Source organism: Bos mutus, chromosome 11 (assembly GCF_027580195.1).
Source record: "Bos mutus isolate GX-2022 chromosome 11, NWIPB_WYAK_1.1, whole genome shotgun sequence".
In the NCBI taxonomy this organism is placed as follows: Eukaryota; Metazoa; Chordata; class Mammalia; order Artiodactyla; family Bovidae; genus Bos; species Bos mutus.
The window spans coordinates 35,964,664-35,985,749 of NC_091627.1; the positions used below are offsets into that span (position 1 = coordinate 35,964,664).

Sequence of the window (21,086 nt, forward strand, 5' to 3'; positions counted from 1 at the left end):
CTGGGATGGGCTAAGCTGGGTGTTGAATGATGAGAAGGCGAGGCTTCGTGGAGCACAGTGAACGAGGGGAATGGTGGGCAGTGGTGGGGAGGAAGCAAGGCCAGGCCGGGGAGGGCCTCATGGGTCAGGGGTTGGGGTTTTGGTAGAAGTCTTTAAAAGCTGGAGTTGGGGTCATCTATCATACTTCTCAGTTCGTGACGTGTTATGTCTGAAGCCCCCACCACTCCTGGTTCAGCTCCAGAGGACAAGTCCAGACTGTGTTCTGTGTTGTGTGCCAGGTGGTGCGTTCACATGGGCTGTCCCAGGGTGTAGCCGGGAAGGCGGCATTGCACGCATGCACCCTCCCCATGCACTCCCACAGGACTGCGCCTCAGGACTGCAACCCCATGCACTGCAGCCCTCCAGGCTCCTCTGTCCATGGAATTCTCCAGGCAAGAATACTGGAGTGAGTTGCCCTTCCCTTCTCCAGGGAATCTTCCTAACCCAGGGTTTGAACCCAGGTCTCCTACATGGCAGACAGATTCTTTATTGTCTGAGCTACCAGGGAGGCCCCTCCTCCCCTGCCCCTGAGGTGCCTACATCCTCACAAGCTTGCAATTTCTGGATTTCACATTTTTACCCGTCTAGTGGATAGAAGTGCTAGCTCACTACTGCTTCTTTCCTTCCTCCCTGATTGCTAATGCATTTGGGTGCTTTTTGATATCTTTGCTAGTCTTTTACTTTTTTTGAAAAAAGTCTCTCTGACCACTGGAGGATTGATAGTTGGGGAGAGGAGCCAGGATGCAGGTGGGATGCTGGGTGGATGGCTACCCCAGAATCTGGGCAAGTCATGTTGGAGGCTGCAGAAGAGGGAGAGGGTGGATTGGGGTGTATTTTGAAGGCAGAGCTGATCGCAGGTTGGTGGTGAGGATTTCAAAAAGGAGTCAGAGATGACACTTAGGTTTTCAGATGAACTGTGGGGTGACTGAAAGGGCCATCTACTGAAGGGAGGAATATTGTCAGGGAAGTATTGAATAGAAGGTTTGATTGGTTTGTTCTTCATCATGGGTGGGGGAAGGGACGTTGAGATCTAATACCTCTCCAGATCTAAACCCCTTGCCGACCTCTCTCTCACACTGGATGGCATTGACTGCACTTCATTTTCTTTCTTTGAACCCTATGCTTCTGGTTTCCATGGTGCCACACTCCCTGGTTCTCCTCCTTCCTCTGTGTCTTTCTCCCCCATCTCCCCCCTCACCCAGATGCCCATGGCTTCAGGAGTGTCTTCAGTCCTCACCCCTGCCTTGCAGCTTTCTTTGAGCGACACCATTACTTCCTGTGGCTCCAGTCACAGTGAAACTCTGATGCTCCCCTGTGTCTGCCTCCAGGCAGCTCCTTCTCTGAGCATCCGTCCATCTCTCTGATGCCTCCCCAGGACCCATCACTGGGATGTCCCACTGTCATCCTAAATGAATTCACTGCCTTCTCCTGAAGGCTGCTTCTCTTGCTGTGTTCCCTCTCTTATTAAAAGTCACTATTATTTACTGAGTCATCTGAGATTAAAAATGGGGAAGTTATACTTCATTTTTCCCTCCACATTTTAATATCTTAGAATCCTAGCCATCTCACAGTTGTTGTTGGCCAGGCAGCAATTAAGACTTTGGTTTTACTATCTACACAATTGCAAACTTGATGCTCGTTGCTCATCATATAAACCTTTGAATTACTGTCTGTGTTGTAGGAACTACATTATGAGACTTTGTTTGCTGGTTAGCCTTTTATATTTATTTAAGAAGTCCCTGTGGAGAATTGTTGAGTTGAATCGTTGTTTAAAATGTCTAGAAATATTACACTGTTTTTGGCATTGAAATGAAGAGTTATTGTATATGAGAAAAGGCATGGAAACAGAGTGTTGGGGCATAAATTCGATATTAATGCAAACATTCATCATTGAAGGAACGACCCAGATTCCACAGTTTCTTACAAAGCAACCATTAGGTACTTTACCTGACCTAAGGAAGGAAGGCAGTCCCCACAAGAAGTGTTATTTCTGTTTCTGAGATAGCATGTAGAAGGATGGATGGCTTTCACATGTGGGGCCGTGTCACTGAAGGCAGTGGAAATTGCCTGTGTCTTCTTTTTCTGTTTTTCTTTTGGAAATAAATTAATTGTGCATTTTTACAATTAATGAAGTTTTAGATTGAGTGAATATGATAATTCTGGATGCTTCAGGCTCCACCTCCAATCAGCTGCCAAACCGTTCAATTTCATCTTCTTTAGCATCTCTTGAATCTGATCATCCTTACTTAACCCCACCCTCCTGCCTATGTCAGGCCTTAGCATCTCTTGCCTGGATTATTATAGTGGCCTCCTAATAGGTCTCCTGGACCCCAGCCTGGTCCTGGAAGATCCATTCTCCACACTGCTGCCTGAAACATTAAAAAAAAATTGTTTATGTATTTATTTTTGGTTGTGCTGAGTCTTCGTTACTTTGTGTGGACTTTCTCTAGTTGTAAGGAGAGAGGCTTCCTCTTCATTGTGACATGCAGGCTTCTCACTGCAGTGGCTTCTCTTGTTGCGGAGCACGGGCTCTAGGCACACGGGCTTCAGTAGTTGCAGCAGACACACAAGCTTAGCAGTTGCAGCTCTCAGGCCCTACAGCGCCGGCTCAGGAGTTGTGGTGCACTGGCTCAGTTGCCCTCGGCCTGTGGGATCTTCCTGGACCAGAGATCGAACCCGTGTCCCTGGCATTGGCAGGTGGTTTCCTTTCCTGGTTTCCTTTCCACCGAACCACCAGGGAAGTCCTGAAACATTTTGATTTTAGTGCAAATCTGGTCATTCCTCAGCTTCAAGCCCAGTTCCTTCACATCTCCCTAAACTGGGTCTTACCTTCCTTCTTCTCTATCCTGTTCTCTTCCTGGGTCTGGTCTCTGCATGCTATTCTCCAACTGCACTCTTGCAGGTCCAGTAGACTGTCTTATGGGGTCCCCCCCTACCACCACTATTCATCAGGTAGAGCTGACCCCTCCTTCCTAGATTGCCCCACCACACCCTTTCTCAGACTTCTAAATGTCTCATGCTAGAAAAAAAGTTATTACTCTTTGGTGTAGCCATCCAACAGAATATTACTTAGCCATTAAAAAGGATGACATGGGGAGATGACTAATGATAAAGTAAAAAAAGCTGGGTAAAAGTTGTATATACATTCTGATATCAACTAAAAATATATATGTAATATATAATAAAATAATATAAAAATTTAATAGTGGTTTTCTCCTGGTAGTGGGATTATGGTCAGTGTTTATTCTGAGTTGGGATTACTGTCACAATAGAAAAAGTATTAAAAATTCTCTTACTATAATTATAAAAATTATGCAGAACTGTAAAGCAAATTTGTATTGCATTCCTGTGGCTGTTGTTTCATCCTGATCTTTCTCCAATGGCAGGTTTTACGGCCGGAAGATGGTGAATATCTTGATGTCAAACACAAAGTTTGATGCATTTCTGAAGCAGTCCCTTCCATCGCATGACTTGCAGAAGGTCATGACAGCTATTAAACAGCGGGTGAGTTGGCAGGCGGTGAGGTGTGAGCTGGTCTGGGGTGGGCATCAGGGCTGAGCCTGGCAGCCTGCAACCCTCACTCGGGTCAAGGGGAGGGGTCATGTGCTCTAGAGGCTTTCATTTTATCCATGACGCCTGATGGGTAGAATTTCCTTCCCGGTGCTCAAACCTGGTTCTGCTTCACGATGCCTGTGTCCCTTGTGCCTGCCTAGGTTTTCTTGCCTTCATCTTCTAAGTGGGGATCTTGACCCCTGAAAGGCTCCCCAGGGCCCTCCCAAGCTCTCCTGGGTGGAAGGGGTTATTCCTCTTGTTTCGGTCTAGACTGGAGCATCTGGCAGTTCCCCAGAGGGCCGCCCCTTTCAGCTCATGTTGTGTGTGTATGTATTTCTCAAGGGAATAGAAGATGGTGATGAGCTTCCATCCGCCAAAGACCGCAAGCTGTCAAGAAGTCTGGTGGTGTATGAGAATGGGCTTCCTGGCCAGGACGGGTACAGTAGCTCTTGTCTCCCTGGGGCTCGCATCCAAGACTGCTGACCATGACATTCTGCTTGGCCTGGGGCCTGCAGTGGCCCTGGGTGGGGAGAGGGGTATGCATTTGGGCTGCAACTGAGCCCTACTTGGTCGGCAGGACTCATGGGTGAGTTTATGGGGAGAGTTCCCCCACCCACATCTCAGGGAGGGCAAATTGTGGGCTAGGGAGCATCTGCTGGTAGAGATGGGTTCCTGAAGTCTCAGCCATGTAGCTGCTGTTTAAGGGGGATGTGGTCAGGCTCCATGTGAACTCAGGGTTTCTCCATCCACTTAGAGCACCTTTTGCCATCAGAGGGGCCATCCTGGGACTAATTTAGAGGCAGAGGTAGAGTCAAGGCAGGTGAGAAGGAATAGGCCCAGGGGTGAGAGAGTGGGCATCAGGAGGAGGTAGACACCCAACAGGAATCTGAAAGTCACTCCTGCACTTAAAACTAAACTCCTTCTGTGGGAGAACATCTGGACTCTTTAGCTGGACCCCTGGGGGAAGCCCCCTCCACGTCTTCTAGATTAACTCCCTGCTCTCAGCCAGACCGCAGCTCCCCGGCCCTCCGAGTTCTCTCTTTCCTGTGCCTCTGCCTATGCTGTGTCATCTGCACCTGGAACGTGCCTATTTATTCTATAAGACGTGACCCCACCGTGACCTTCCCCCAGAAGCTCTCTCTGCCCCTCTGCCCCATGTCCCCTAGGTGGACAGGTTGCCCCGGCCTTCAGTCCTTCACCTCCCATTGGTCCATGAGCTCCTTGGGCAAAGACCACACCTCTCATCTCATCGCCCACAGTGTCCAGCAGAGCTCTTGGCACACAGTTAGGCAAGGAGCCTGGGGATTAGAGATGACTGTCAGAATGGATGATGTTGGCCTCTGCTGGGTGGGACTCAGGTGTAGGGCAGAACTCAGAGACCCAGGTGAGCACTGGGGCTGGGGGATAGGAGTTCTGTGTGAAGCAGCTCTCTTGTTGGCTGGAACAGACCAGGGGAATATGATGGGCCTGTGATGTTAAGACAAATGTTAGGACAACAGGGCTTCTTAACATTTCCCTCTTCCCAGAGGATATGAGCAGAGCCTAGACAACCAGGGGTCAGGATGCAGGCTCCTGGCAAGACCTTCCCCAACAAAGTGTGTCTGTTGTCATTCCATGGATTTCAACCCTCACTCCAATCTCCCTCACCCCATTCCTAACTTACCTTCTGAAAAGAGGAAGGAAAAAAAAAAAGCAAGAAGAAAGAGCTCTGCCCACTGATAAGAGGACAGAACCCTAGGCACCCAATTGGCACCCTCCTGAGGAAAAGGCACTTCGAGAGTTTCTGAGGCCTGTGACCCCAAGCAGTGGGTGGAGGGGAGGCTCGAGTGGACTAAGCTGCAGGTCAAACTCTGGTTTCAGCCCCATCTGTCTTTGGGGGCTGTGCACGGCACACGATGTATATTCATTCCCTGGGGCTGCCCAGGTCAGATGCTTGTTCCACGCAGGCTCTGCTCTAATGGCCCACGGCTGGTGGGGCTGCGCTCCTCCATGCGGGGTGGCTTGGAGATGGTGGAACAGCTACGGGAGCTGACGCGGCTGCTGGAGGCCAAGGAGTACCAGTCTCGGATGGAAGGTGTGGGGCAGCTCGTTGAGCACTGCAGGGCCAAGCCAGAGCTCATCACTGCCAACCTGGTCCAGGTGAGTGTCACCCCACACCTGTCCTGTCTCTCCCCCCAGTGTCTGCAACTTCAATCTGGAAAACTCGGGAGAGGGTTGGACATTGTGCCAGACCCTCCAGGGTAAAGGGAGCCTGACAAACACTTGCTTTTCAGTTTCCATGGTGACATAAGATTATCTGGAAGTGGCCAAGAGGACAAGGGCATTGCTTCCTGTTGGGCACCTTGGGACCACTCAGAGACGTGCTGGCTATTTTTCATCCTCCCAGCAGATTTATAGGGAGGAGGGTGGAGATGGAGGTTGCCATGGCTAAGGGCTGCCCCAACCCTGCTATGCACATGAGGTTTGGGGGTAGAACATGTGGTTGATCAGGCAACTGGGCCAGGATGGCTGGATGGGTGGGTTCAGAGAAAGCACAGGTTTCACAGTCTGGAAATGAGGGTAGATGCCTGCTTCTTCCCGGAGTGAGGCTGCTGACACTCAAGGCACATAGTAGAGTAGTTAAGACATAAGCTTGAAGTTTCTTACTAGCTGTGTGATCTGGGCAAATCATTTAACCTCTCTCAGCCTCAGGTTTTGTTTTGTATTTTAATGGTAAACTGAGGATGAGAACCTGTGCTTCATGGGTCATTAAGATTACTCTATGAGCGAGTGCAGAGTACCTAACAAGATACTCTATGCCATTTGCTCCCAACGAGTACTCAGTATACAGTCCTTCCCCTCTTGTTGCCTCCCCCTTTGAGAGGTGAGCTCTTCATCACTGGGAATGCTCTGACATAGGCTGGATGGTCCCCAGCAGGGAGGAGGAATCCCTGCCGAGGGCAGCTGGTTGGGCTGTAGGACTCCTGCCCAGCCTGGGTTCCCATGGGCTCTTGGTTTCTGTTCCCTCAATAGGTCTTTGATGCTTTCACCCCGAGGCTTCAGGATTCCAACAAGAAGGTGAATCAGTGGGCGCTGGAGTCCCTCGCCAAGATGATCCCCCTCCTGAGAGAAAGCTTACAGCCCATGCTGCTCTCCATCATTATTGCTGTAGCAGACAACCTCAACTCCAAGAACGCAGGAATTTACGCGGCTGCGGCGACGGCGCTGGATGCAATGGTTGAGAGTCTAGGTGAGCCTACTCTGAGCCCCTGCTGGGCTCTGGTAGGTGGCTGGCTCCCTCCCTGGCCCCTCTGTTAAGCTTAGGATGGACATTTCCACCTTCCCTCCTTTGGAATCAGCAGAGCAGTGAAAAGGCATTGATTGGCTCTCAGGTCAAACACTGAACTGGCCGAAAAGTTCATTTGGGATTTCCTGTAACCCCATAAGTTTCATTTGGGGTCTTATGGAAAACCCCAAATTACCTTTATGGCCAACCCAATATTTCCTGAGGCTGCATAGGGCATGGGTGGGCAGCCCAGGGTCTCCCAGGTTCTTTATTTGTAGGCTTTTCCATGTCATGTCCATCTGGTAGAAGTGGAGACAACCTAGTCTTGCCTCCTCGTGGTACACATGATGGAAATAACTCGCCCTGGGTCATATAGTGCCAAGCAAGTGAGCCACTGGGGCACTGATGGAAAAACAGATCAGGATCACTGAGAAGGAGTTAGAAGAGCTGTCAAGTTTTTTTTAGTTGTAGAGATAGTAGTAGGGGATGTGGTCTGTATGGGAACCAGGCAGGATGCTGGTGAGACAGGAGGGCAAGCCTGTTGGAAAGGACAAAGGTGACCACCTTGACTGTCTGATATAGGAGTCAGGTTGGGATCCCTTTGACTTTTTGAGCATGGAATGAATGAGAATTGCCTTTGCAGTGATTTGGGGTGAGGAGTGGAGAGTGACAGTGGAGTGAGGGATGGGGGAAGAATGAAAAGAACAAAAAGGCAGAAGCCAAGGGAGAGACATGAGGAAAGACGGCAGCTCCTCTGTCCCTTATGAGCTTTGCAGGATCACATCTTGGTTCTGGAACATTAAGTGGGAATTTTGGTGCATCTATTTATTTTTTTTTTCAGACATTATATTGTTAATTTTTTTTTTTTTTTGGAATAAAGCAGATTAACCAGGCTTCACAGGTGGTGCTAGTGGTAAATAACCTGCCTGCCAGTGCAGGAAACATGAGATGTGGGTCTGATCCCTGGGTTGGGAAGATCCTCTGAAGGAGGGCATGGCAACCCACTCCAGTATTCTTGCCTGGAGAATCCATGGACAGAGGAGCCTGGCGAGCTACAGAGTTGGATGTGACTGAAATGACTTAGCAAGCACGCATGCATAGCTGATTAGCAAGGTTGTGGTAGTTTCAGGTGAGCAGTGAAGGGATTCAGCCATACATACACGTGTATCCCTTCTCCCTCAAGCCTCCTTCCCATCCACACTGGCACATAACATTGAGTAGAGTTCCCTGCGGTTATCCATTTTGTTGTTGGATATCCATTTTGAATACAGCAGTGTGTATATGACCTTCTGTTATCCATTCCTTTGCTAGATGATTAGATGGTCATATCTGGTGTATCTAGTACACAGACTGAAGTGCAAGTTCAAAACCTCAGGTATGTGAGAACGTAGTAAATGATAGACTCATGTCCAGACCAGTAGTCTTTCACAAACTAGTCTTGCCTTGATGTAAGGAAATGTTTGATCTGAGAACCACTATTGGCTCTGTTGCCATATGTTCCGATGAGCACAGAGCCATGTCCTGCCTCTGGAATGCACAGAGCATCCATCCCCATGGTGCGGCTGGAAACGCCGCCTGACACACCCACCCCTCCTCCCCATCCCGCACCCTGGCCTGAGCCCAGCTCCCTGGGGCTGGGACACCAGCTGTGTCCTTGGCTGGAGCCTCCAGGAGAAGTTTCAGTTACAAATTAAAGGCCTGGTCAGGCCCTTCTCCGCCTCTTGAGATCATAAATATTGTCAATTTCCTCTCTTCATCTCAGAGGGAATTTATGATTTGCTGAGTTTGTTGCTGTAGAACAAACAAAATAAATCCAGCTCTAAATTACAGCTTGTTCTCTGCACTGCTCTGGGTAAGTGAGATTGCTGTTGCCAATAACCAAGGCTCTTGGTAAATCACTGTGGGCCCTAGATTTATTGGGAAAACCAGCACCAAGCAAAATAGGCTTTAGCTATTTGAAGAGGCTGAGCACCCTTGTCTGGGGAGAGGAGCTTTTAACTCTTCCCAGTCCAGGGATTTTAGTTTCCCCTTTTCTGCAATTGAGCTGGCCTCCCTGAGCACACCGGAGCACCTGAACTTTGAGCTACACAATCTGATGTCTCACACAGTCACAAGGCTCATGTCTCCTCTACCTGGGGCCCTGCTGTACCTACCTGGGCTGGACACCCAGAAAAGGGAGCCTAGGGATGGCCTGCTTTCATGATCTGACCCACCTTGAGGCAGGTTACAGCATCTAGGAAGATGTCTAAGGTTCTCCTTTCCTCCTGGAACAGGGTCCCCTTGGGGATGGCTGATAGTGCTCCCTCTGTCCATCAGCCGGACGATTTGGTGCAAGGAGAATGGAGGCAGGGGAAGCGGCCCCGTCCTCCTGTCTAATCTTTAGGTGGGTGCTAAGCTGGAATGGAATGGAGTTGGCTTCAAAGGGATGGATGGAGCCCACTGACGCCTGGCACAAGGCTCCTGTGGCTCCCAAAGTGTCAAGCCCAGGGTCTTGGCTCCTGGTCATTTGAGCCATGCCCTTCCAGCCTAACCAGTAATGCTTGGTTTTGGAAGTGTTCTTAACTGTGAAGTCATGAGCCTACTTCTCAATCCATGAAGGTCAGAACTGGTAGGATTCAGTTGCTAAGCTTTGCCAAAGAATAGTCCTCTTCTGCCTGGAATGGTCTAGGCCTGCCCTGCAGAGGAAATAATGGATACAAGAAACAAAACTTCCCAGTGTCCCGGGGGACTGGGTGGTGGATGTAGAGACTGCGGCAGGTGTGACAGGAGAGGAGGGGCATACACCCTCTTTCCCGAATCACCCAGGCTGAGCCCGGCAGCTCTAGTTGACCCTTAGCCCTCACAGACCCCTCCTGTAGTGGCATGGGGTCCTTTGAGCAGAAGGAGCTTTCTCCCAAGCTGGCCTCTTCATGCCCCATGAGGGACTCTGGGCTCCAGGCTGGAGAGAAGCTATGAAATGCTATGAGATAATTGTGTGGAAAGTCACAGCACATTACTGTTTGTTTCCCACTCAATGGGGCTCAAGGGGGTCAAAAACACAAACGGGGCAGGCTGTCTTCTGGCATAAAGTCCAGTTGACACAGCCAAACTGGGAGATTGGTCTTTTTAGGTGACCTCTTGTTTATAGGTGACCTCTTGTTTCTAGAATCGGGTGATATAGTCTGGGCTGCTGCTGCTGCTGCTGCTAAGTCGCTTCAGTCGTGTCCGACTCTGTGCGACCCCATAGACGGCAGCCCCCAGGCTCCCCCGTCCCTGGCATTCTCCAGGCAAGAACAATCAGATACCATATCTCTCCCAGTCCCTCGCTTTTCCCCGGGGTGAGTGGGCCACTGGTGTGCTGGCTGACACAGCAGGTGGGATTTCTGCCCATGTGAAAAAGGAGACATGTCGGGAGCCTTGTTCCCTGTCCTCTGCCCTTGGTCACTGCCTGCCTGAGGGCGTCTCCGGGCCTGAGCCTGGGGTGTCATCTCTTCTACTCAGCACCAAGACCTTCTGATTTCAGGAGAGTTATTTCGGGGATCAAGGAGGTTCCTGAGCAAAGACTGGCTGGCTCTTTCTTTGGGCTCTGTTACTGGGACAGTTACAGAAGAAACTTCATTAATTAAAACGTTAGGCTGCTGACAGCTCACCTGGTCAGACTGAGCGCCAAAGAAACTATTTAGTGCAGTTCTGGCTATTGCTGCAGGGAGCAGATAAGCTCAGAAATGGGCAGCATCAGATCTACTTTTGCTCTTTTGCTCTGACTTTAAATTCATTACTTTATACAAATCATCTGACCAACATTGTATTGTTAATGAAACATAAAATTCATCCAAGGTGTCCCTCTGATATATCCACTGCTTAAAAATGTCTCTCTTATCTTCAGTTTTTTTGTCTGCATGTATACAAATTTCATAATATTAATAATAATGTAAATACAATTTTGACTTTGCTCCTTTCACTTGCTGCTGCTAAGTCACTTCAGTCGTGTCCGACTCTGTGTGATCCCACAGATGGCAGCCCACCAGGCTCCCCCGTCCCTGGGATTCTCCAGGCAAGAACACTGGAGTGGGTTGCCATTTCCTTCTCCAATGCATGAAAGTGAAAAGTGAAAGTGAAGTCGCTCAGTCGTGTCCGACCCTCAGCGACCCCATGGACTGCAGCCTACCAGGCTCCTCCGTCCATGGGATTTTCTAGGCAGGAGTACTGGAGTGGGGTGCCATTGCCTTCTCCTCCTTTCACTTAACACCACTCAATTTCCCATGCTGTTAAGTAGTCTTTCTAGTTAGCTTTATTAAAAATATAAAGTTTACTTTCCACCTCTGTAAAAGTCATACTTATTAATTACTGAGCAAAAGAAAAATGGAAGCATTTGGAAGGAAAATAACTTACAGTCTGGACTCCTTAAAGAAACCATTGCTGACAGTCAGCATTTTTCATGTTAGGTATTTTTTTCTGTGTATATTTGTGTACAGTGTCATGATAATATTACACATTGAAATTTGCATCCTGTTATCTTCCTGACCCAGGGATCGAACCTGGGTCTCCTGCATTCCAGGCAGACGCTTTAACCTCTGAGCCACCAGGGAAGCCCCTTTTAAAAAGCAGAGCATGAGTATTTACACATAATTATGCACTTGAGTCACTTTCAACAGCTCCATCACATGCTATGTCATAGCTTGTATTTTTCTGTTTTGGTGGCTTATTCCCAGTTTCCCTGCAATGAACAGACCTAGATTTGGTGGCCACAGAGAATTCAGGTGTGTGATATAACTTACAGGTGGTGGTGGTGATTTAGTCACTAAATTGTGTCTGACTCTGCAAGTCCATGGACTGTAGCCCCCCAAGCTCCTCTGTCCATGGAATTCTCCAGGCAAGAAAGCTGGAGAGGGTTGTCATTTCCTTCTCAGGGGATCTTCTCAACCCAGGGACTGAACCCGCATCTCCTGTTTGGCAGGCAGATTCTTTACCACTGAGTCACCTGGGAGTCATAACTTACTGAGTCTTGTGCTTATTGTTGGGAGCCCAGTTTGACTCCAGTGTCTTTGCTACCACTGTTTATGATACCATGTTTGTTTTTTTTTCATGCTTTCTTAAAAGCTCTTCTCTGGCTTCCCAGTAGCCTGGGAATGACATGGCCTGGTAGCCTTGGAATCACGTTGAATGAGACAGGTGTGAGGCCTGCTAGACCTCAGCCCACTGTAGAGAGGGGAGGCTCATTGTAGGCTCAGGGAGGCCGAGATGACTGGCTTGCCAGCCCATGGCTAACTTCTCTATACTGAAGGCTTTGCTTTCCCTTTTGTGTGGACAGCACCAAGGCCAGTGTGGCTTCTTATGGTATGTAAAAGGAGCCTATGAAAACTCTGTGTTAGTCTAATTGAGCATGGATTTTTAAGTTTTTGAAAGTTAGATTCCAGCCTCTTAATTGAAGAGGATTCAATTAAGGTTGCTGAGGTTCATGAAGGTTGCTGGGCTTTCAGAGTATTTTAGGGTAATCATAGTAATAGTAGCAACAATAACTTATATTTGCATAGTAACTGTCTTCTCAAGGCAGTATCCTAAGCAGCTCTATGTGGAAAGTACTAATATTATCCCCATTTTATAGATGGGTAAACTGAGGTTTAGAGAGGGTGACTTGTCCAACATCTCACAGTGAAACATGGAAGGGCCAGGGTTCAGACCCAGGCGATCTGGACCCAGTGTACCCCCTTAGCCACTGTCCTTTACTGACTCCCAGTAAACCTAGGAGTGACACAAACGGTGAGCTGTCACTATGGAAGTAGTCAGAGGCAGAAAGGCAACTACTTGGGGTGTTATCTGGGGTGCATAGACCAGTTTAGGCCAACTTAGTGTGTCTGCTTTAGCATTGCCTTGCTGTCCATAAGCATTTATTGGGCATCTGTTGTGTGTCAGGCACCATGGGAGCATGGGCTGGCACAGATGTCCCCTGGCTGTGCATTTTCAAGTATTCCCCAAGATCTCCACTTCTCTTGGGCTCTGGCAGGTCATATCAGTGGCCAGGGGTGGGGAGGTCTAGCGGCACCCAGAGAATGTTCTGAACTGAGTGTTGATGGGGGAGAGCAAGGGGAAGAAGTCCTTGTTCACAGAGGTGAGCTCATGGCTATCATTAGCCATGGGTGGGGTGACAACCAGAAGCACCTGGAAACAATAATGCAGGTGATGTTGATATAAAAATCTATTCTTACACATTTATAGCTTTACCAGGACACCCTGAGACCACTTCTTGCTAACTGAAATATTCTAGAACCTGGTATCTCTTTTATCTTTCCGAACAAATTATTTTACTCTGGAACTTTTGCAAGTTGCAGAGATGCACAGGATGTACATGTATACATTTTCCCCTCTGTGTTTCTTACAGGTCTCAGCAGGGAAGCAAGGGAAGCATAAGTTAGCTCTTAGCTAGAATGGCTGCCTGAAGGGAAAAACAAAGCTTTGATTGCCCATCTCTGGGGATGCTGAGGCTCGGTGCTGAGGCATGGAAGGAACTCAGAGAAGGTGGAACACGCCTGGAAAAACTTCCTTAGGCAGGTTGCTCATCTCTGTCTCCTGCAGAGAAATCTGGCCTTGAGATGGTCAGCTCCTGAAACAGGACACCCTTGCTGGGTGCACCTCACCTCCCAGAGCCACATCCCTGAAAAATGCATTTTGGTCCTTGCTCACCTCCCATGGAATTCTGCTGTGCCTGCAGTGATTGCAGATACTGAGAGCTATGTGTGCTGGGCACCTCCTCAGATCTTGAAGGGGCAATCCAGGAGTAAAAGGAGTCCATTCCTGCCTTGTGTATTGTCTGGGTTAGCACCCCTTTCTCAGGTAAAGGGCCACTGGCTTCATCTTGCAGATCTTTGGTGAAGGATACAGGACTTCAAGTGTAGTAGTTTGGGAAACCAGGAGGTGTCAGCTAGAATGGGGAAGAGGGAGCAGCTTCTGAAATCAGTAGCTGTGGGATCTGGCTGGAGTTTACTTTAGAAGTACAATCAAAGAAGATCAGTGAGTCTCTTTATCCCCAGAACATCCCCCAGCCCATTTTCTGGGGCTTTATCATTAGTGGTCCATCTCTAATAAACACTCCTTTAAAAGGGAGAAGAGCTCCGGCCCCAGGCTTCACCCATGGGTAAGACTGGGCTGCTGAGTATAGGGGTGCAGGAAGGTTATAAACTACCGAGAGATCACTTGTGCCCCTCACCATCCCCAACCTGCACATTCCCTCCTCTGATCCTACCAGAACCAGCCAGGGCTTCTGCTCCAGATAGGGTGACCGACCATCATGGTTTCCCAGGGATGCAGGGCTTTCAGTGCTAAAATGGGGAAGGTCCTGGGCAGATGGAGACATGTTGGTCACCGTAGCTCCAGAACCCTCAGGCTCCTGCTTACATGAGCATGGAGCCTCCCCCTCTCTGTAAGAGTTCATGATTGAGTGTCCGTCTCTTTGTCAAAGGAGTCTCTTGAAGGAAAAGAGGAGCAGGAGGAGGACCAGGTTTCATTTAGTTCTTAGCTCCATGCCTGTTACGTAGTGGATATCAGTAAATGTTCAGTGTGGAAATAATTGACCAGCCAGCTGTGGGTATGTTCTATTGGTTAGAGCCCAAGTTCAGGCTTTGAGGAGATACATGTTTTCTGAATTCTGATCCTAGTTATGATTATGGCTCAGTGCCTCAGTTTCCACTAAAACTATATCTCTATATCCACATCTGTATCCATTCATCCATCTTTCTCTCTATATCATTCATCTATCTGTTTTCTCTTAATATCATCTATATCTATCATATGCTTTGTCTATCATCTACCTATTATCTATATCTATCATCTATAATACTGATCTACCTCTCAATTATTTAGCTATGTTGCTTTCTCTCTCATTTACCAATCATGCATCTATCATCAGTCATCTATATCTATCTACTTATTTTTCTCTAAAGCTCACAGCAGTTTTGAAGAAATATAGACAATATGAACCAGATCTTCTGGGAGTAAATGGGGCCAATGTGGGTGCCAGTCTAGCTGTCATAGGCCACTCACTGTTCCTCAAACACTCCATGTACATTCACTATTTTTCCAGGCACCATTGTAACCTGAAAAAATTAATCCAGCTTCCCAAAGGGGCTCTTCCCTATGAAGGTGCGGCGGGTACCTTGCCCTGAACAACTGGTGCCTCTGCTCAGGCCACGGCATCATGACTGCTGACACTCTCCTTCTCTTCCAGACAACCTTGGCCTTCTACAAGTGTTTGCTGGGCGGGTGCGCTTCCTGAGTGGCCGTGCTATGCTTGATGTCACGGAACGTCTGGCCAGTGAGTCCCAGCCTTCCAGCCCATCTCTCTTCTTCTCTCCTGGCATGTAGTTGAGCCACCCACTTAGACAAAAAAAACCATCAAATAATCCTATAGACCATTTAAAAAATGTGATAAGCTGCTTGTTTAAAAAAATGTATTATTTATTTATTTAGCTATGTTAGGTCTTAGCTGCGGCATGAAGGATCTTCGATCTTCCTGTGACCGGCAGGATTTTTTCTTTTTTAGTTGCTGCATGCGGGATCTATAGTTGTGGCATGTAGGATCTAGTTCCCTGACCAGAGATTGAACCTGGGCCCCCTGCCTTGGGAGTATGGAGTCTTAGTTCCTGGACCACGAGGGGACTTTCAATAATCTGCTCTTAAAAAATAATTCCAGAGGTGCTCAGTATGTGTTGCCTGCCTGAGGGCATCATTCCCGCTCCTCTGCCCACCCTCATCTCTTGCTCCTGGTCTTACCTCTGCACCCTGGTTCAATCCTCCCAGGGCCCCTGGAGTGGCCCCTTACTTCCGGTCCAGGTGCCAGGCCTGCTCTGAACAGATGGCCTGAGTGAGATTGGGCTGGGGGCTACGATGCAGCTTCAGGGCCAGGTTGGGGTGCCCTGAAGTGAGAATGGGGTCATGTAGCACCTTGGGTATCAGACGATGAACCCTTTCCTGTTACTCAAAATCAGCATTCTCTGATTGTATAGGTACTTTATGGGCCCCAGAGGTGAGTGGATATCCATTTACTGTAAATATTATCCATCTATTTCCAATTGAGCTCAAAAACAAGAGTTTCTACGTAGTTCTTCTATTAACTCTGTGTCAGCCAGGAACAGGGAAGAAAACTTCAATTGTCACAAGGCATGGACTAATAATAGCACAGCTTAACACGGGAGTAAATCTTCTGTTAATTACTTTAGCTGCCTTTTAAGCTCGACTTTAATGGCATTTTCCTCATGATGCTGGGACTGTCAGCTGGGGGGACACCCAGCTCCCCTCAGGCAGGTGAATGTGGACTGAGAGTGGAACTGAGCTTTCTGGGGCCAGGGTGTAGATGTCTCACTGCCAGAGGGGAGAGTCCAGGGGAGAGGCGTCTTGGGGGGAGGAGTGGCTGAGGTGTGACAGATTAGGGGGAGGTGAGCCCTTTACCCTTTGGTGGGGTCAGGGAGCCTGGGCTCAGCTGCCTGGGATAGTTTTCACCTCCATGTTCACAGGAGAGATTCAGTGGAGATTTAGGAAACCTTTGAGTTATTTGTTGTTGTTCAGTAGCTCAGTTGGGTCTGACTCTTTGCGACCCCATGGACTGCAGCATGCCAGGCTTCCCTGTCCTTCGCCATTTCCTGGAGTTTGCTCGTGTTCATTGAGTCAGTGATGCCATCCAACCATCTTGTCCTCTGTCACTCCCTTCTCCTTCTGCCTTCAATCTTTCCCAGCATAAGGGTCTTCTCCAAAGAGTCAGTTCTTCATATCAGGGGGCCAAAGTATTGGAGCTTCAGCTTTAGCAGTAGTCCTTCCAATGAATATTCAGGGTTGATTGCCTTTAGGCTTGACTGGTTTGACCTTCTTGCTGTCCAAGGGACTCTCAAGAGCCTTCTCCAGCATGACACTTCAAAAGCATCAGTTCTTCAGCACTCAGCCTTCTTTATGGTCCGACTCTCACATCCATATGTGACTACTGGAAAAACCATAGCTTTGACTATATGGACCTCTATTGGCAAAGCAATGTCTCTGTTGTTTAATATGCTGTCTAGTATGGAGGGTTAATCGGATGATTCGTTTTCTTTCCCTTCCCTCTGGCTGCCCCTGACTCCTCCCCCTTGCTCCCCCCGACCCAGTCCCTTACCCCTTTCCCTCCCCTTGCCCCTCCCCTCCCTTGTTCCTCCTCCACCACTTGCATTCCTCCCACCTCCCCTTGCTCTGCGCATCTCCCTTTGCTCCTCCTACCCTCCCACCACCCTTGGGCCTGACCAGGTGGCTTCATGGTTAACTGTGCCCTTCCTTCTCAGCCTGTTTCCAGCACAGGTAACATAACTCTCACTTCTTGGTTCCCATGTTATGACGTCAATGTGGCTGAGTTGGCTCCTTTGGTGCAGTCCTGCCTTCCCAGGAATGAGGACCTCTTTGACTTTGGAATTTTCCAGAGTCAGTTTTCGTTCAATCCCTAAGAAAGGCAATGCCAAAGAATGCTCAAACTACCACACAATTGCACTCATCTCACACGCTAGCAAAGTAATGCTCAAAATTCTCCAAGCCAGGCTTCAACAATATGTGAACCATGAACTTCCAGATGTTCAAGCTGGTTTTAGAAAAGGTAGAGCTCAAATTGCCAACATCCGCTGGATCATGGAAAAAGGAAGAGAGTTCCAGAAAAACATCTATTTCTGTTTTATCGACTATGCCAAAGCCTTTGACTGTGTGGATCACAATAAACTGTGGAAGATTCTTCAAGAGATGGAAATACCAGACCACTTGACCTGCTTCTTGAGAAACCTGTATACAGGTCAGGAAGCAACAGTTAGAACTGGACATGGAACAACAGACTGGTTCCAAATAGAAAAGGAGTAGGTTAAGGCTGTATATTGTCACAGTGCTTATTTAACTTCTATGCAGAGTACATCATGAGAAACGCTGGACTGGAAGAAACACAAGCTGGAATCAAGATTGCTGGGAGAAATATCAATAACCTCAGATATGCAGATGACACCACCCTTATGGCAGAAAGCGAAGAACTAAAGAGCCTCTTGATGAAAGTGAAAGAGGAGAGTGAAAAAGTTGGCTTAAAGCCCAACATTCAGAAAACTAAGATCATGGCATCCGGTCCCATCACTTCATGGCAAACAGTTGGATAAACAGTGGAAACAGTGTTAGACTTTATTTTTTTGGGCTCCAAAATCACTGCAGATGGTGATTGCAGCCATGAAATAAAAAGATGCTTCCTCCTTGGAAGAAAAGTTATGACCAACCTAGATAGCATATTAAAAAACAGACATTACTTTGCCAACAAAGGTCCGTATAGTCAAGGCTATGTTTTTTTCAGTAGTCATGTATGGATGTGAGAGTTGGACTATAAAGAAAGCTGAGTGCCAAAGAATTGATGCTTTTGAACTGTGGTGTTGGAGAAGACTCTTGAGAGTCCCTTGGACTGCAAGGAGATCCAACCAGTCAATCCTAAAGGAAATCAGTCCTGAATGTTCATTGGAAGGACTGATGTTGAAGCTGAAACTCCAATACTTTGGCCACTTGATGTGAAGAGCGGACTCATTGGAAAAGACCCTGATGCTGGGAAAGATTGAAGGCAGGAGGAGGAGATTGAGGAGGAGAAGGGGATGACAGAGGATGAGATGGTTGGATGGCATCACCGACTCAATGGGCATGAGTTTGAGTAAACTCCGGGAGTTGGTGATGGACAGGGAGGCCTGGTGTGCTTGCAGTCCATGGGGTCGCAAAGAATTGGACACGACTGAGCGACTGAACTGAACTGTGTTACTGGGCATGCCCCAAGAGGCCCGCAGTGTGGGGTACAGGAACCCTGAGGGTATGGCCAGAAAGTCAAGATACACATTCCATGGAAGATGGCACAGGGAAGGCCTCAGGCTGAGCTGAGGGGGGCCAGGCCATTCTCGCTGGTTCACCACTGTCCCAGGCTGGCTCTGAAATCACAGGGGCACATGCTGCAAAGTATCCTGGGGGATTGGATGAAGTTGAGTTGATGAAGGAAGGACAAATTGGGGGTCTCTCTAAAAAATAAAACTCCAGACCAGCCCCTGAAATGTGGTACTCCTAGAAATCTGGGGCAGCGAGCAGTGGGAAGAGGGTGGGCTTGGGAGTCAAGGCAGGCTTGGCTTCTGCCTTCTGCCCTTGTTAGCTGTGGGGTCTTGGGCCATCTCCTTGACCCCTGAGTGTTGGTTTCCTTCTCTGTGAAACAGACGACTGTCCTGCCTCTCAGGTGAGAGTGAAATGGAGTCACGATAGAAACCTCTGAGCCCCGGGCTCAGGCTCAGGCAGTGCTAGTTTCCAGGGTGTGTCTCAGCTCAGGAAAGCTTCCAGTTTCTTTGCCCATAAATAAATCAAGTGCTTCTCTCAGCAGTCTTTGCCTTCACCAACACTTATCCTTTGGCAGAATGACACGCAGAGTGTGCTGATTGTCAAGCAAGCATTGTTAGCACGAACGCACTTTAGTTGATGCGACCAAAGCTGAGGGCTCTAGCAACCTGTCTGAAGCGGCGTGGGGTACCCCTTGACATGGCCTTGACATTGGGGGCAGCCCTGGCACTTTCTGTGTGATGGAGGGCTTGCTGGCAGGTTTTAGCCTGTCTCTGAGTTTTCCAGGGTTTAGAGAAGGCAGGGGGCCTGGGGTAACCAGATTTGGAGGGTTCATCATTGGAATGAACGACTCTGAATGAGGATCCATGCAGAGCTTGATGGTTTACAAAGCACGTTTGTGCCTCCTGAGTTACTACTGGGCTTGTCATGAGATTTGGCATTGAGACACCAGGGAGGCCATGATGGTCTTATCTCCTGCTGGCAGTTTTATTTTCCAGAATGCTTCATTTGAGAGAATCCTGATCTTTCTTCCTAGAACAAGTTTTCTCTGTGTGAGTTCTCCTAGGTGGTAATGCAGATTAAAGCACTTCTAGGGCTAGCTTCTCCGTCATGTGCATACCCGCACAGGCACTTCACCTGCATCTATTATCTAACAATCTCAAGACTTTGGTTCAGAATTCTTTTCCTCACTTTACAGGTTAGGGGATAGGCTCAGACAGGTTGGGTGGCTTTCTCAAGCTCACACGGCTAGTAAATAACAGAGAGGATTGCAGTCCAGATGTGCCTGCGTCTTCCCTTTGCCCTGGGCTTCAGGGACCAATTACTCTGTCACAGGCTCTGAGCACTTTTGCCTTTGCATACCCCCTCCTCCATAAACCAACAAACCCAAAGTTTAAAATTATATTTTATGATTGGTTGATATGAACTCAAATATAGAGCAGGTTAGACAACTTCATACTTTTTTTTCCTTCTGATTTTAAAAGAATTTAAAATATTTCCATGGGTCCTAAAGCAAGTTGTGAGCCCTAGGTCATGTGTCTAATGACCCAGGCAGTCGGCCCCCTGGGTTGCCTGCCTTTTGGAGGACAGAGTTGGTGTCCCCTTCCAAGAGAAGGCGGTGAGAGAGGGAGAGAGTGCCTGATTCAAGTAACTGTCCCTCTTTTCTGTATGACAGTGATGGTGGCCTCGGTTTACCCCCGAAAGCCTCAGGCTGTGGAGCGCCACGTCCTTCCAGTCCTCTGGTACTTCCTGAACAGCATGATGGGGAACGGCGTCCTGCCCGGGCACAGCGGGAATGTCCGCAGGGCCGTCTGCCGGCTGTGCAGGAGCCTTCAGGAGCAGATGGGCTCCCGGCTGCAGGACTTGGCTGCCGGCCAGCCAAAGCAAGTCCTCAAAATGCTCCAGGAGCTCTTAGACACAGAATCCCTGTGAGGAAGCCCCGAGGTCATCGACAGGGGGAAGGCATCCAACAGCCGGACAACTGGCAGCTCAGGCCCCTTTCTTCTGGGTTAAAGGTGGATCTGGGATGGGCGACTGTTATTTTTATCTTATTTTATTTTTTATGATGGAATAATCTCCTGGTCTATTTTCCCTTAGAGTTCCAGATGTATATAATATATTTTGAAGTAGAAATAAAAGAATTGCTTATTTTTCTAAGGTTTTATTATCTTGTATTTTTTTCTTACCTCAGAGAATTTTTCAATAGTTAGGTTTGTGCCAAAGAAAACAGAACGCGATATGGAAACACCCTAAGTGCCCAATTTTGGGTGAATGGATAAAGATGATGCAGCACACGCGCTGCCCACACGTGTAACATATGTGTGCACCTGCACACACACACACACACACACACACACACACTGTAATACTAAACCATAAAAAAGATGAAATCCTGCAACAACATGGGTGAAACTTG

At 48.3% G+C, this 21,086-nt stretch overlaps 1 protein-coding gene and 1 non-coding gene across 2 annotated transcripts in view; one reads left to right on the forward strand and one right to left on the reverse strand.

Moving 5' to 3' along the window:
- TOGARAM2 (TOG array regulator of axonemal microtubules 2) overlaps positions 1–20,746 on the forward strand; it is a 45,177-nt gene extending 24,431 nt beyond the window's left edge. Inside the window, 6 exon segments of the mRNA XM_070380195.1 lie at positions 3,426–3,543; positions 3,934–4,028; positions 5,538–5,730; positions 6,604–6,820; positions 15,057–15,143; positions 20,346–20,746. Of these exon segments, the coding sequence (XP_070236296.1) occupies positions 3,426–3,543; positions 3,934–4,028; positions 5,538–5,730; positions 6,604–6,820; positions 15,057–15,143; positions 20,346–20,683 (1,048 nt within the window). The 3' untranslated portion in view covers positions 20,684–20,746.
- Positions 11,352–11,424, reverse strand: TRNAS-GGA (transfer RNA serine (anticodon GGA)). Its single transcript has one exon. It is a non-coding gene; the product is annotated as a tRNA-Ser (tRNA).
- Positions 20,747–21,086: the final 340 nt, after the last annotated feature.